General features: G+C 55.8%; 1 protein-coding gene and 1 long non-coding RNA gene across 4 annotated transcripts in view; one reads left to right on the forward strand and one right to left on the reverse strand.

The window, feature by feature from the left end:
- Positions 1–15: 15 nt before the first annotated feature.
- On the forward strand, positions 16–5,345 carry LOC131384190 (uncharacterized). The gene is made up of 3 exons (XR_009214795.1): positions 16–1,393; positions 3,063–3,169; positions 5,064–5,345. It is a non-coding gene; the product is annotated as an uncharacterized LOC131384190 (long non-coding RNA).
- Positions 5,346–5,783: 438 nt separating this feature from the next.
- The window catches only part of CAPZB (capping actin protein of muscle Z-line subunit beta), a 146,531-nt gene continuing 139,322 nt past the window's right edge, over positions 5,784–12,992 (reverse strand). For 2 of the 3 annotated variants that reach the window (XM_032759135.2, XM_032759133.2), the window contains exons 7-9: positions 11,595–11,660; positions 10,783–10,859; positions 5,784–6,044 (exon numbers count right to left, since the gene is read on the reverse strand). In XM_032759135.2, coding sequence (XP_032615026.1) covers positions 5,957–6,044; positions 10,783–10,859; positions 11,595–11,660 — 231 coding nt within the window. In that variant the 3' untranslated portion in view covers positions 5,784–5,956. Of the gene's footprint in view, positions 6,045–9,182; positions 9,296–10,782; positions 10,860–11,594; positions 11,661–12,992 lie in introns of all 3 variants that reach the window. The other variant, XM_032759132.2, reaches the window with a different exon arrangement.

The following is a 12,992-nucleotide window of genomic DNA, read 5'->3' on the forward strand; positions in this document are numbered from 1 at the left end:
CAGCCAGCTCTGAGATGGGGGAGTTTTTATTTTTTTTTGACACAGAGTCTTGCTCTGTCGCCCAGGCTGGAGTGCAATGGCGTGATCTCAGCTCACTGCAACCTCTGCCTCCCGGGTTCAAGCGATTCTCCTGCCTCAACCTCCCGAGTAGCTGGGATTACAGGTGCCTGCCGCCACACTCAGCTAATTTTTGTATTTTTAGTAGAGACGGGGTTTCACCATGTTGGCCAGGCTGGTCTCGAACTCCTGACCTCAGGTGATCTGCTTGCCTCAGCCTCCCAAAGTGCTGGGATTACAGGTGTGCCACCGCGCCTGGCCAAGATGGGAGTATTCTTATGGCCATTTTACAGATGGGAAAACAGGCTCAGTGCAATTGAGCAACTTGCCCAGCTAGGAGCAGCAGCAACACGAGGCCCTCCAGCTCCAGGAGCCACCCCATACCTGGCCAACATTGGCGACCCGTGTCCCCTTCCTCCATCCTTGCTGGGGGCCCATGGCTCGTGGCAGTTCAGCCTCACCCTCAGGAGTGGCCCGAACCCTGCTGGACCCAGGCTCCCTTCTCACCATCCTGAACAGCGACTTTCCTGAGCCTCTGGCCCTGCCGAGATTTCAGGTTAAGTTACCCCCAGGCCCCAAGCCCCAGCTTGCCCTGGCCTGTGCCTGCCTCAGGTGCCAGCCAGATATCTCGCTCCACCTGGGTCTGGGACCTGGCTCCACACCAGTTACCTGGGACCAGTGGGTGCCCTTTCAGCCTGAAGATCTGGGGGCACAGTATGGCCACATGAGCCCCAAGTGTAGTCCTGAACTGGGGCCGGGTGAGGAAGAGTGAGATGGGATAACATAGCCCCTGCCTGGCAGCCCTTTTCTGATGGGGTGACATAATCCCTTCCTCCTGGGAAACACCAGCTTTTGGGCTGATAGCACTTTCAGGCAGGAGCTATGGTTCATTCCTCAGGAGGCCTCCAATCTGATGGGGAAGACATGGCCCCTCCCCCTGGGGAGTGCCCTGTATGATGGAGGCGATACAGCCCCTACCCTCAGAGCACCTGGCTTGCAGCTCATCCAAACTTGTCTCCTCTCCCTTGGAGGCCTCATTCCAGCACCCCAAGTAGGATTCAAACTGTTGGGGCTGGAAGAACTTGGTGGCCTGGGTCCCTGGAGCACTGTTGTAGGAGCTGGTGACATTCAGATGCTGGAGGCAGGTGGTGGGGAGCACAGACTTTGTGTCCTGCACACTGAGCTCCAAGTGTGCCCCAGCCACTGTGAGCCTTGTGACTTGAGCAGACATCTGAAGCCGTTTCTTCATCCCATGAGACCAATAACACCATCTGCCTCAGAACATAGCCGCGATCAAGATGAGCACGGAGGCTTGTGTCCCGGCACCTGGCACACAGTAAGTGCCTGGTAAATAAACAATGGCTATATTTGCTTGTCATCAGGGGGCTTACCAATGCCTGGAACCTCCCCCAGGTTCCTCCCAAAGAGAAGGGCCAAGGCCGGGCACGGTAGTTCACACCTGGAATCCCAGCACTTTGGGAGGCTGAGGCAGAAGGATCACTTGAGCCAAGGAGTTCAAGACCAGCTTGGGCAACATAGCAAGACCCCATCTCTACAAAAATTTAAAAAATTACAATGAAGGTGAATCTCATCAATGGGATTCTGCCATACTGATGGGGCCATGTTTGCTGATGGTGGGCAAACATGTTACCAAGTTAAACACCTCCGCAGGTGGCTTCCCCTTCTCCCTGGCTTACACCTCCTGCTCCTTCCTGTAGGTCATGGGATGGCAGGATGCTCATCTCCAGGTGTGGCCTGAAGGGGAAAGTGTGGACATTTTGGTGTGGTCAAGGAAATGGAACCACACTTACCAGTTGCCCTTGTCCAGGAAGGGCTGGCTCCCTTAGGATGCCCACATGGAGCATGAGGCTGGGCCAGGCACCCCCAGAGGTCCCCGCCTTGGCAGGTTCTGTTTTACCTGTTGAATGAGACACTGTATGGGGAAGTGACATGCGCAGTGCCTGGCCCAGTGCTGTGCACACACGCTGCTTCGCTTCCTCAGGTTCCGGGGATGGGATGGGACAGAAAAGCTGGTTGCTTAGCTGGTGGCATTGTCCAGCAAAGCAGAAGGGATGGTCCTGGCAGCCCTGTGCTCAGCACTAGACCCCACGCCCTCCCTGGCTCTCTGAGCCCCAAGGTCCCATTGGTTATCAAACCTGGTTTTTTGTTTTTGTTTTGAGACAGAGTCACTCCGTCACCCAGGCTGGAGTGCAGTGGTACGATCTTGGCTTACTGCAGCCTCCACCTCCTGGGCTCAAGTGATCCTCCCACTTGAATGCCACCATGCCCGGCTGACTTTTGTATTTTTGGTAGAGATGGGGTTTCGCCATGTTGCCCAGCAGGCTGTTCTCAAAAGTCTAAGCTCAAGCGATCCTCCCACCTCGCCTTCCCAAATTTGCTGGGATTCCAGGGTTTTTGAAGCCACAGCCAAGACAACATGGCCTTCCATTCCTGAAGCTGAGGAAGGGGAGAAAGCCACAACCTTCACCACTTTCCACCCTTTCTGTCTGTCTGACTTGACTTTCATCAGAGCTGAATGGCGGGACCCCAGAGGTGCCAGGTGACAGCCAGGTGCAGAGCCACAACTACCCCAGATGGTAAAGCTTTAAACTGATCCACTGGCCAGGTGAGGCAACTCACACCTGGAATCCCAGCACTTGGGGAGGCTGAGGCAGGTGGATCGCTTGAAGCCAGGAGTTCAAGACCAGCCTGGGCAACATGGTGAAACCCGGCCTCTACTAAAAATACAAAAGTTAGCTGGGCGTGATGGCTTACACCTGTAATCCTAGCACTTTGGGAGACCAAGCTGGGGGGAATCGCTTGAAGCCAGGAGTTTGAGACCAGCCTGGGCAACAGGGTGAGATCCCCGTCTGTACAAAAACAAATAAAAAAACCCAAGTGGTAGTGAGGGTCCCTGTGGAAGATTCTAGATAGCAGAGCAAGATCAGGCCTGGCATACATCACAGTCACAATTTCTGGGTTTCAAGCATTATTTTTGGTTCCAGGATTGTACAGCTGATGAAAGTGACAGCTCAAGGAGCAGCTGGTGGGTTTCCTGAAGGGAAGTCCCCTGAGAGGAGAGCGGGCCTGAGCCTCCAGGGGTGACTCTCAGGTGAGTCAGTCCATTCCACCTCCGCAGTTCTGTGGAATCACCACTGGCGTGCACAGCAGCTCCCAGCCTAGCAGTCTCTGCTGCAGGACAGCAGGCCTCTGCTGTGACGTTCCGGGTGTGCCTGTCTCACTGACTTCAGGGGTGACTGTTTTTCCCTTTCGACCTCAGTTCCTCTGATGTGTCCAAGGAAAGGCATTTTCCATTTGTCCAGTTTCTTCTTGAAGTGACAACTGCCAAAGATTATTTGCTTGGCCAGACTTTAGTCAGGCTCCTGAACCTTCCCCTAGGCCCACCTGTGTGCCCTTGTAAAACCCAGTTTCAGCAATCCCTTGCTAAGTCAATTTTACAAGAGCGGCCATCCTTAATTTTTTTTTTTGAGACAGGATCTCACTGTCTCCCAGGCTGGAGTACAGTGGTACAATCTCGGCTCACTGCAGCCTCAACCTCCCAGGCTCAAGTGATCCTCCCAACTCAGCCTCCCAAGTAGCTGGGACCACAGGTGCACACCACCACGCCTGGTTTGTATTTTTTGTAGAGGTGGGGTCTATGTTGCCCAGGCTAGTCTCGAAGCCCTGGGCTCAAGCCATCCTCCCAACTTGGTCTCCTAAAGTGCTGGGATTGTAGGCGTGAGCCACCGCACCTGGCCTCATCCTCCACCCCTGCCCTCAGGTGATGTCTGGTCACCCTGGCCTGTCTTTAGCAAGAATCCTATTAGCTGTGTTTGGCCAGAAGGCCCCTGACCCCTGAGGTTTCCTCTGAGTCACTTTCCACTCACTGCTCCCCTCTGCTCCTTGGCTCTAATCCCCACCTACCCGTGCTGCTGCACTCAGAGTTGAGCCCAGTTTCTCTCCCCTCATCCACAAGACCCCACTGCAGTGGCCCCTGTACCTACCTTAATGGTCCTGGATAAAACTTTACCATGAAACAATGAAAAGCAAAACGTTTGTTTTTCCAGCCCCTTCTGTGTGCCAGGCACGTTGCCAACATGACCCCGGGAGGCTGCAGCACCCGTGTGCCCATGGGGAACGGCTCACTGGGCCCTTCTGTGTGCCAGGCACCTTGCTAACATGACCCGGGAGGCTGCAGCACCCGTGTGCCCACGGGGAATGGCTCGCTGGGTGCGTCCCCTCATGGCTCACGGCTGGAGTGTGCCTGCGTTCTCCACCTGGCACTAGGAACTCAGGGGGCAGGGGCTTCTCTGCTGTCTGTATGCCATAGCACTTGCACCTCCATAAAGATACTGCATCGGCCGAATGCAGTGGCTCACACCTGTAATCCCAGTACTTTGGGAGGCCGAGGCGGGTGGGTCACCTGAGATCGGGAGCTCGAGACCAGCCTGACCAAGGAGAAACCCCGTCTCTACTAAAAATACATTAGCTGGGCATAGTGGCACATGCCTGTAATGCCAGCTACCGAGGAGGCTGAGGCAGGAGAATCGCTTGAACCTGGGAGGCAGAGGTTACAGTGAGCCAAGATTGTGCAATTGCACTCCAGCCTGGGCAACAAGAGAAAAAAAAAAAAAAAAAAAAAAAGATGCTGCGTCAGACCCAGGGACCTCCAACAGGTGGACTGGCCAGGGTGTGGAGCCTGCTGATTGGCCACGGACAGATGGGGGGATGGTCTCAGCAGGGACTTTGAGATCTGCTTCAGATCTTCCCTGGGGCATTTTGGAGGGGAGAAGGCAGAGTCTGTGGCTCATGTACAGCCTTGGCTGTTATTGCAACTGAGCCTCGGCTGCCTCACATTTGCACTAGGCAGTGGGAAGGTGGCAGGTGGTGCATGGGGAGGTGCGTGCGGCGGCGCCAGAACAGTGCTGGTGCCTCTGCCCTCCGACGGCGGAGAGCAGAAAGGGACAGGGACCCTGGACCTTATCACATACCTGGTGTGTTTTCAGGGCGGCGGGGCTGGGGACCGGACACTTCCTTGCTGCCGTGAGCGGGGCCCACGCACGTCCCCACTTGGAGCCAGCGCACGGCCACGGCCACACGCGCTTGGAAAGTGAGGCCGGCGAGAAGGAACACAGAAGGCCAGCGCTAACTGCGTCCCAGTTTCTTTTTATTGATTTTTTTTTCTTTTCTTTTTTTAAGTATGGAGGCTCAAGTATAAGATGATTTTTTTCTTAAGCTTTACAAAAAAACAAAATAAAACAAAAACCTCCTTTTGCATTCCATAGAAATTGACAGAAAAGCACCTGGCCGGAAGAGCGGAACGGTCGGCAGCCCCCCCTAGCCCCCACCCCGCGGCCTCCGTGGGACGGGCCAGTCTGCACAGGACGGCACGGAGGGCCACCTCTGCTCCCGGAGCTGTCCCCTGTCCCCACGACCCCCAACCCCAAGCAACTCCCAAACACACACGGAATAAGATTTCCAGTTTTTCTTCTCTCTTTCACACACCACAGTTAGTTCATAAAATTTTTTTTGTTTTACATTTTTTACACCAATGTAACAAAAAGGTGGGAGGGAAGGGAGGCTGGCAGACAGTGGATTTTATGCCTATAAATGGGGGGACAGGGAGGAAGACGGGGGTCCCGGGTGAACAAAAACCACAACGGTCTCTATGGAAATGTGGAGAGAACTGAGAGCGAGGTGTGGCAGAAGCAGGCTCGGAGCCAGAGGAGGGTGGCTATCAGCTTTATTCTCAGGGAGAGATGGCGCTGTGCGGTCAATGATGCAGCTGTTATGTGACCTGTCGGGGAGGGAAGGGATGAGAGGAGGGAGCAGAAAACGAGTTTTCTAAGAAAGGAATCTAACGAGTGCACGGCGTGTCTGGTTAGCCTGAAGCAGAGGTTTAGCATTGCTGCTTTCTCTTCAAAGCCTCCACCAGGTCATTCTTCAGAGCTTCTTGTTTTGATTTGTCTGCAAAAGTCTGCACAGACCTGCGAGGGAGGAAAGGCGTTATCAGCAGATTGAACAGGGACTGGTGAGGAGGTGGAGGCCTGGGGGCCACCATGCCAGTGCTTGGCTGATTTGCTGCATGGACCCGCCTCCTGGGGTGAGGCTCTGGGTCACTGGGCTGGGCATCTGCCCCTCTGAGAGGGGCGAAGGGGCACATGGCCGAGACCTGCACCCTCTGCACCTTGCCAGGCCCTGTGAGGGTGGCATATGGCTTACAGGGACAGGTGCTCATCTCTGCCCCTGGCCACCGGTGACCCAGCCATAGTCCCTAGAACCCTAAGTTCACTCCTCTGTGTGTAGGCCCCCATGTCACCCTAAGCCACAAGGTGGCTTCTGGGCTTCCAAACACAATGCAACAAAGCCCCTCTGCTTCAGAACAGCTACCCTGGGTTGCTGGCTGGGGACTCAGGCCAGGGGCTAAGAGGGGAGGACTCTGGGGCCAGGCGGGTTCCTCTATAAAAGCTTCCCCCTCGCCCAGGCCCTGCCCAGCAGAAGAGCCTCATTCCTCACCCCACAAGTACAAGGTGCAGCGTTATCCCACCCCTGGGAGTGGGTAAGAACCAGTGTCTCCACGTGTCTGAGCACACTGTGTTCATGGCCTATGCAGCAGGTGCTTTCAGGCCACTGCTGTGAGGCACCATCCGCTGTTAACTTGGCCCAGAAAACCCCTCAGCCTGGATTACAAAGGGCGGCACAGGACAGCCAAGTGTCCCTGGTATCCCTGCTGTCAAATTCTGGATTTGTAGGGAAACGTTCAGGGTGACCGCATGCACGTATGTGTGGGGACGCTCATCAACAAAGCCAGAAACAATGAAGGCTTATGGAGATTTCACAGTTTACAAAACACCTATCACATATATTATCTCATTTAATTCTCACGGGCATCCTGGGGAAGTCTGAACTATCAACCCGGCCGGATGTGGTGGCTCAAGCCTGTAATCCCAGCACTTTGGGAGGCCAAGGCGGGAGGATCATTTAAGGCCAGGAGTTCGAGACCAGCCTGGGCAACATAGTGAGACCCCCCCCCATCTCTACAATGACAACAACAAAAAGCGAAGTCAAGGCTTAAAAAAAAAAAAGCTATCAACCCAATTTACAGATGAGGAAACTGAGGCTCAGAGGAATGCCCCTCTAGCAATTCTTTAATCATTTTGTCAAATTTACCCAACATAATGTTTAGGCAAGGACTTCCTAAATGTAGGTTTTGTAACAGTTTAGAAGCAGTGGAAAGAGTGGGTAGAGGGCTGCTCAAGAAGAGTTATACGGAGAGTGCACTCAGCCGGACTCTCACGTTTGATTCACACCAGCCATGGGAAGGAATAATCAGAAAAATCAATCCCCAAAAGCAAAAATAGGCAAATGGAAGTGAAGCAGGGCCCAGGAGAAGCAACAGCACCCAGATTGAGTTCTGGCTACCGAATCCCTACAAGTCACAGGAAGAGCCCTCAAAATACTCAGCAGGTGCTGTAAGACAAGACCTGGAAGCAAGCTGCATACAACTGAAAAAATTCCCAGGAGAAACACAGACATTTGGTTCATGCTGGGGAAATACACGTTTCTGAGTATCTTCTTGGGACTGTCCCTGGCTCTGCGGCGGCCAAAGGCATCAGCCCCCACGGCCCTCAGGCTCCAAATCTCAGCTGATTCCCCAGGGGCTTCTTGCCAAGCTCACAGCGGGAGGTCAACATGGCCAGCGGGAGACGCGGCGGGCAAAGCAGCAGCGTACAGGACCCCTAGCCTGGGTGGTCACTTCCTTCTGGGAAGGAAGAGCCAAGCCTGCCAGGTCTTGGCTGGACCGCACGTAGGAGAAAGTTCCAGAGCCAGAATCAAGTTAGACACAGGAAGTTAGAAGTGAAATGGTGGAAGGCGGAAGGAGCAGGGGGCTTATTTAAGGGACAATGCTTGGTAAGGTCATGGCCAAACAACCTCGAATCAGCGCTTGGAGACAGTGCTCGACTCTGTGGGAGGGAGGAGTCGTCCTGAGCAGACCTGGCTGTCAGGGTTTCTATGCCAGGACACCCCCGGTGGACGGCCAGGGAACTGCACCATCACGGTGTATCTTAAAAAGGGTTTTTTCTCAGTGCCATGATGGAAATGCCTGATGGCCACATTGTGAGGCTGACCAGAGTCTTGGGCCTTAAGTTGGCACACACAGACCAGACTGCTGCACTTAAGTCCCACGGCCTCGGAAAAGCAGCTCCGCCTGGTTTTCTAAGTGCCTGACCCCACCTCCACCTTGGAAAGCCTGCTGCACCCCTTCTGGGGTGGGCCTTCAGTGCGGAGCCCCTGGACCTGGGCTCTGCAGCACCAGCTGGCAGGGTTCCAAATGCCTTCTTTCTACAAACAAGTTTCCCTCCTGCTCTCCAGGGATGCTGCCTCCTTCCCTACATCTGGATCTGTCACAAGCTCAAGTCATGGTTCTTGGCCATTACCAACAAGCAAGACTATTTTCCTTTCCATCAGCGTAACCTGTTTAAAGGAACAGCTGCAGCTCATTAGGGGCGGAAGGTTATGCTGGTTGTGGCCGAGTCGGTACTGGGCGTCCAGGCAGCTCCAGCAGAGCATCGGAGCCGGCCGGGGTGTAGTCCAGCCCCGACTCTGCCCTCCAACCCCAGAGACGCAGAGATCAGAGAGTGAGGTCACCCCTTCCAAGCCAGCTAGCCCTGGACAGCCAATGTGCCACTGAGCGGGGGGAGTGGGGGCTTATTTGGCTTCTGGGATCCCTGCATCAGCATCAGAGGCTCCTCTGAAGCATGCAGGGGTGGATGGCAGGCAGACCCCTGCCCTAGGGACAGTCAGGCCGGTGCACACAAGTGGCTGCTGCTGGAGAGGCAGCATCCGTCCCTTGGCCTGGGCTTCTTCAGAAGCAAAAGCCAAAAAATCAGCCGTCTTCCCCACACTCAGCCTCCACCCAGAGTGGAAAGCACACACACGTGATAGGTGCCATGTTACATGGGGCCGAGGCTACACGGGAATGTGGCTGCGCACCGGCCGGGAGCACACGTGGGGGTTAGTGGTGGTTTAAATGGCCGCGCAGCAGCAGCTGGACCGGCAGGGTCTCAGCGGGTTGGTGAGTCCTGTTTTAGTGGGGACGGTCTCGCAGCTCTCAGGCAGGGTACCTGGATCGGCTTAATTATCAGGCTGGATGTAGATCTGGCGCTGGGTCAGCACTTGAGAGAGCTCCCTCTGCAACTGCTTAAACTTTTGGTTGTCAGGGATAGCATCAATAGATCTACAGAGAGTGTTCAAGATGAGTGGAGTGGGAGGGAAGAGAACGACGAGAAGCCAGGAACGCAGGGGGCCACAGCTGAGGAGGAAATTCAGGGACACCCACGAGGCAGAAGGGGGGATGCCGCGGCGGCTCTGCGCTGTGGAGTGCTATCGCCACTGCAGAGGCCCACGCTGGCGGTGGTCGTGGTATTCAGGGATCGCCACCACCACCCGCAGGCTCTTCTGCTGCTCTCCCCCACTTCCCAGCCACTGCCTGGGGACTGCAGGTTGGCTGGGCGGGAAAGTGTGTTTGGTGTATCGGGCAGTGGCTGCGGGTGGCACGCCTAACGCCAGGGACCACTGGGCTCTGACCCTGTCACAGGTCATGAAGACCAAGCCTCCCCCAGGTGGGCAGGAGATCAGAAGACAAGGGTCCAAAGAGGACTCCTCCTGTTTTAAAACTGTAAAGCAGGTGACTGAAATCTGTTGCCCACCCCAGTCCACGAGCTGGGGCAGCCCCAGGACTGCAACCTGCCTCTCGTCTGGGCTGGGCTGGGCTGTGAGAGCTACGCCATGGCAGTGGGTGAGAGGGCTGGCCGCTAAGGGCATAGCACAGCCCGACTCACACAGTGCTGCTGGACTGCAGAGCGTGTTCTAGATTCATCATCTCAGCCGACCCTGCCTCCTCGACTGTACAAGGGCCTCTGCGAGGAGTGCCAGAGGCCATGCAGCTCGGGATGACAGAGCTTAGGGGAGATCCCGGCCTCCTGACTCCAAGGCCAGTGCTCACTCCACAGTCGTCTACTGCCCCCAGCTGGGCTCTGGCCTCATGTCAGAGGCCTGCCTTCTGCTCTGTCCGCTATAGACCTGGAGGGTCCAGAGAGCCCCCAGCTTTTGTTCAGGCTGACACTGCAGAGCTGAGGGCACGAGGTGGGTGGGATGGTGCAGGCCACTGGCCACTGGCAGCAGAGCCCCAGCAGAGGACATCAGAGAGGCTGGGGCCCCCTGAGAACGCCCAGGCTGAGGGCCCTGCCTGCATGTGGCGTCAGAGAGGCTGGGGCCCCCTGAGAACGCCCAGGCTGAGGGCCCTGCCTGCATGTTGTGCTCTGCTGTCTTGGAGAGCAGGCCAGCCAGAGGCGGCCGGGCTGCCCAGAATGTGGTGTCATGGCTCCCCTAGGCCCAGGCTGGAGGGTGGGGAGATTTCTGAGCGGGGACTGACAAACTGCAGGGCTGAGGAGGCTCCAGGAGCAAGGGCACCAATGGCTGTTAAGGGTGAACATGCCCCAGAAAACAAACGGTGCAGGTAGGGACCGACAGCTGCTACAGAGTGTGCAGATGACACATCAGGATTTTACTTTCCAAAATCAGCATCATCATCATCCCAGCAGAGGGGCACTGCAGCCTACCAATGAGGACACCGAGGCCCAAGACCACACAGCTAGTAACTGGCAGAGCCAGGGTTCAAATCCCTCTTTCTGCTTCTAAACCTTGTGCTTTCTGGTACATTACCTCAGCCCGTTGACAATATCCTTTGTTTTTCCAAAGTAGATCTCGTTCAGCGTACTTCTGATTTTATTTTCCATGTCCTGGAAGGGAAGTTGGTCAGCGCAGTGGCAAACAGTCAGGAACCCTGAAGCCCACACCCTCCCTCCGCCCGCCAACCCTGCAGTCCCCACTGTGGCCACTGAAGGGCGGCACACGCCTGCTCTGGGGCATCGGTGAGCAAGCTCCAGGCTGCCAAGACCCCACCTGCCATCTGTGCTCCAGGCACCTTCCCGTCCACAGGCAGGGAGGAAGCCACTACCCAGGGATTGGTGGCCAACTCTGCCCATGCCTGGGAGATGGTCTAAACCACATCACCACCCCTCAGGCTCCCATTTTGTGAACAATTCTGTGAAACCGGAGAGCACCTCCATGCCCTCCCAAACAACGTGGTGACAGGAGGGCCAAGGCAGCTGCAACTGAAGCCACACCAGGGCCCACTGGCATTCCTGGGATCTGCTTCCTCTCCCAGCGCAGGGCCTCAACCCAGGCGATCAGGGGAGACAAGACCTAGTGCGCCCCAGAGCCAGCGCCTCAGCAGTCTTCTGGGAGCCCAGGTCTGGGGGTGGAGCAGGAGGTGGCCCTGAAGCTGGAGCCTGCTGGCATCCAAATCAGAGGCTCCGAAAATATGAGGCCTGGGCAAAATCCGGGAAGCGCTCTGCTGGCTGCTGTGGAGCTGAGAGAAAGCAGCAGAGAAGGAGGCCAGCACAGCGGCTCCAGGGGTGCAGTGTTACTGCCGTGGGTCAACGCAGGAGCCAGCCAGAGCCCAGGCCACTCACCTCTACCAGGCGCCCGATGTTGGCTATGTGTGGGGAGCAGTCACTCACAGTTTCATCTTTCTCCATCTGCAAAAGACAGAAACATTCCAAGTCAGAGAAAGCCAGAGCTTTCTGAGAACGGCAGACAGCCCAGCCCACCTCCATAGTCTGCAAAGAGCCCATTGTTCTCACCGTGGAGCCAGCTGCAGGTATGACAAGGCCACTTTTGCAGCCTGGGAACTGAAGCACAAACTGACTTCAGTTTCAGACCAAAAAGAGCCCAGCGGGCAGAAGCCCCGAGTCCCCACTTCCATGGAAGAAGATTTTGCTGCTGTCCGTGGTAGAGCAGGCAGATGCCCAGAGCCACAGCAGGGAGGGCGGAGCCAGCGGCCCTTGGCAGGCACCGGCTTACCCGAGCCACTTGGAGAAGACTCGCTCGGTTTGTCTTCAGGCCTCTACTGGCAGGCCCAGGCCCACACTGGGCTATCCACCCCAGGTTCAGGGCCTGACACTGCAGGGGAAGCTTCTGTGCTGCTGCTGCGCCCTGACGCTCCCGAATGGCGGCTTTGGGGTGCCATCTGCTGCCGTCTCGGGGAGGGACAGACAACCTCTGACAGAGACTCCAGGCCAGAGGGATTCAGTGGCTCCTCCTAGTCATGCAGGTGGCAATGGCAGAGCCTGGGTCAAGCCCTTCCTCGCGCCGGGGCCTGTTCGTTCTACTCTGCGAGGGGAGTTTAAGCAAGAGAGTCTCAATACAGACTCTGAGGTTATGAGGGGGGCGACAGCACTCAAGCCCCATCTCCTCTTCCCCAGCCCAGGAAGAGCTGGCTCTGACCCAATCATCTCAACTCGGAGGAGGGAGGAAATGGAGGCAGGTTAGGGAAGAAGGAATTCGGCACTTTCCCCCGAATTTTTTTCTTATCTGAAGCCTTATTTCCCTGACAAGAATATAAATTCTTTAAGGAGAGATGTGCCTGTCTCATAACTCACAGGGTACCTGGGAGAGTGCTAGGCACACAAATGCTCAACGTTACTGCACTGAAAATAAGAACACGCAGCTACCATGACTGATGTTGTTGAAATAAAATGTGGAAGCTGAAATAAATAATCAAGAAAGAGGAAGAAAAGAACAGCATCAGAAAGGGTAGAGTTCAAAATGAGTTCAGGCCCGTGGAAGAAAAACCGGCAAAGGCGGGTTCCTCTCTTTGGAACCAGAAGAACAGGGTGGAGTCTGGGGGGAGATACTGCCTCAGAGGGTACGGGCTCTGTTGCTTCTCACCTATTTCTACATCTCCTCATCAGGGAGATTGACTTTCAGGCTGCGAAAGGTGGAACCAACCTGGTTAAGAGGGGGTGAGCAGAGGGCAGGAGAGAACCAAGCCACTTTAAACGACCAGGCTTCCAGGTTCAGGCAAACCC

The sequence above is a fragment of the Hylobates moloch genome, unplaced genomic scaffold (genome assembly GCF_009828535.3).
Source record: "Hylobates moloch isolate HMO894 unplaced genomic scaffold, HMol_V3 SCAFFOLD_9, whole genome shotgun sequence".
In the NCBI taxonomy this organism is placed as follows: domain Eukaryota; kingdom Metazoa; phylum Chordata; class Mammalia; order Primates; family Hylobatidae; genus Hylobates; species Hylobates moloch.